We start from the raw sequence: 2500 nt of genomic DNA, 5'->3' as shown, positions 1-2500 counted from the left end.
CTTTCAGTTCTAGCATTAGCACTAAGTTAAACCACTGTAAGATAAGCGGAAGTACTTCCAACACAGAAGCCAGTTACTAAAATACATTTCCTCCCACAGACTCGCGGCGGAGGCTCTGGGGTGAGCAGCAAACGACACAAGGAGGCAGCCACCACCAAGGATGGCCGAACCCGCGAGAAGGTGAGGATTCTGAAATGCCATCCAGATTACCCTGCTGCCTGGGGCGTCCTCTTCTCATCCTTTCCGTTTATACGCCGTTTGATCATCATCAGCCATCAGTTTGGTCAAATGCCACCACATTTCGTTCTTGCGTTGGCTTTATTAAAGATGTCTCCGTTAAAACTTAATTAAACTAAATTATTAACTTCTCTCCTCATGTACCAGGTGCATAAAGCTATTAGTAAAAAAAAAAAAAAAGTGGTCTTGTCCTGGAGTAATTTAATTGAGATGAGAGTGAGCATATATCTTCACTTTACGCTAGAATAAATAGGTAATTCAACCTTTTCTGTCAAGGGACAATAAAACTTCCAGAAGCCCATGTCCATGCAAGTGACCTAATAACGTGTGTCGTTGCAGGAATCATGCGTCAGCGCCAGCGGCCCCGTCAACAACAACAGCGTCAAGAGCAACCACAACGCCAGCAGAGGATCTCCTGATGTAGGGGCTGATGACACTTGCCAGAGGACACGTGCAGCGCAGGAAGAAGGGGCAACACCGGAGATGGCAGCACAAGTAGAGGAGCTCTCTCAGGAGGTGGAGCAGCAGAGGCAGCTGATTGAGCAGCAGAGGCAGCAGATTGAGCTGCAGCTACAGCAGCTGGAAGAGACGGCGAAGGAGTTAGAGCAGCAGAAGCAAAAATGGGGCGAAGAGAAGCAGGCAATGAAGCAGGAGATGGAGGAGCAGGAGAGAACCGTGGAAGCGGAAAGGGAGGAATTGCAACATCAAATCGAAGACAAAATTCATCAGGTTGAGGAGCAGAAATTGGTGATGGAGGCACAAAAGCAGGTGATGGAGGATCAGAAGCAGGTGATGGAGGAGCAGAAGCAGGTGATCGAAGAGCAGCAGTTAAGAATTGCAGATCTGGCGGAGGAATCGATGGTGAGCCGTGTTGTATTTTCTGTGTGTCTGCAAGTGAAAGTACTTGCGTGAGCTACATGTGTATCTGTGCATAAGTGCTCTGCACGGATAGCTTTCGGGGAAATATTTATTGTAATTATTCGGCAAAATTACTGTAGCTGCTCACAGTACGAAGGTCTCATACCTCACGGCATATGATTATCACGGGAAGGTTGCCGACTCACTTAGCTCGAGCGCTAGACGCTTTCCTGATCATCACGTAGACAACAAGACCTAATCTCGGTCTGAGTACGGGTCTGATTGTGTGGCAGCGCAACGTCATGCCTTTTTATGCTCAGATTAGTTGGAATTCATTTGATCGCGGACTCGGTGACTCTGCACTCTACCGTTGTGATTTATAAATATTTCAAAAGCATATGATCAAGTTGTGTGTATTCCGTAAAGGTTAACAGTAATTGGGAGAAACTGTCATACCTTCTGTGTGGATTTTAAAATCAGATTTTACCCTTTGGTGACCAAGGATAGAGTTCTATCAGTGAGTGCCAGTGAGTCACAACTGATTGCTTGTTCTTCCATGACAGGAACGCGAGTGCCTGCCGCCAGTCCCCCCGCCCCCCGCCTGGCACCCACGGAGAGAGTCCTGCGTCAAGGTTAGTGCTCATTTTGCTTTTATTGTTTTGAATAGTATGATCACATCTTAATAATGATGCTGAAACGCTACCTTTCATTACCCGTATCCTTGATTTAGGCATTTCTTTTGCGAAAGCTGTTTCGTATTTGAGTCATTATTCAAGAATAGCATCCGCACTTGCCGTTGTGTCATTAGCCACATTATGAATCAGATAATATGATGTGAATAGTACATACTAAGGTTGACGCCGATCTTTTGAATGGAAGCGAAATTTCCACAGGCCTTAATGTAGTGAAGATACCCAATGGCTTCGCCCAAGGCCTGCAGAGGGTGATGACTTGTGGTTACGTATACGCACCGTCATGCGGCCGGGCAGACTGCTCCCATGGCAACTTGTAATTTCAATAGCAGAGACTAATGTCTACATTACCTAGAGATAATACTGTAATTTTCACCATTGTAATCCCTCGAAGACCCTGCCACCTGACGGGAACCATATGCCGCGATCGCATTTTATCATTCATCACGCTGTACCTGGATTCTAATCCCTGGCGCAGCGAAGCGACGCTCACAGATTTAAATCCGCTGAGCCCACAATACGGAAGTAACGGGGCGTCCCGTGCTCTCAGCCCTCGCCCTCCGAATCGCCGCCTTATGCCGACTGTTCCTAATCCCGAGACAAGTCGGCTCAGAGCGAAAGGAGTCAGCTCGCAGCGTTGTCCCCGCCGCGTCGGGTGGTCGTTCGTCACCTTCTCCCACGTGCTTGGGGATCCACTTGGTGCTTGCCTTTTC

At 47.7% G+C, this 2500-nt stretch overlaps 1 protein-coding gene across 1 annotated transcript in view; it reads left to right on the top strand.

Moving 5' to 3' along the window:
- The window catches only part of LOC125042003 (janus kinase and microtubule-interacting protein 2-like), a 161461-nt gene that overhangs the window by 102269 nt on the left and 56692 nt on the right, over window positions 1-2500 (top strand). The window contains exons 8-10 of the mRNA XM_047637464.1: window positions 100-180; window positions 577-1098; window positions 1659-1727. Coding sequence (XP_047493420.1) covers window positions 100-180; window positions 577-1098; window positions 1659-1727 — 672 coding nt within the window. The remainder of the gene's footprint in view (window positions 1-99; window positions 181-576; window positions 1099-1658; window positions 1728-2500) is intronic.

The sequence above is a fragment of the Penaeus chinensis genome, chromosome 31 (genome assembly GCF_019202785.1).
Source record: "Penaeus chinensis breed Huanghai No. 1 chromosome 31, ASM1920278v2, whole genome shotgun sequence".
Taxonomy (NCBI): domain Eukaryota; kingdom Metazoa; phylum Arthropoda; class Malacostraca; order Decapoda; family Penaeidae; genus Penaeus; species Penaeus chinensis.
This window is presented reverse-complemented; position numbering and strand designations above follow the sequence as displayed.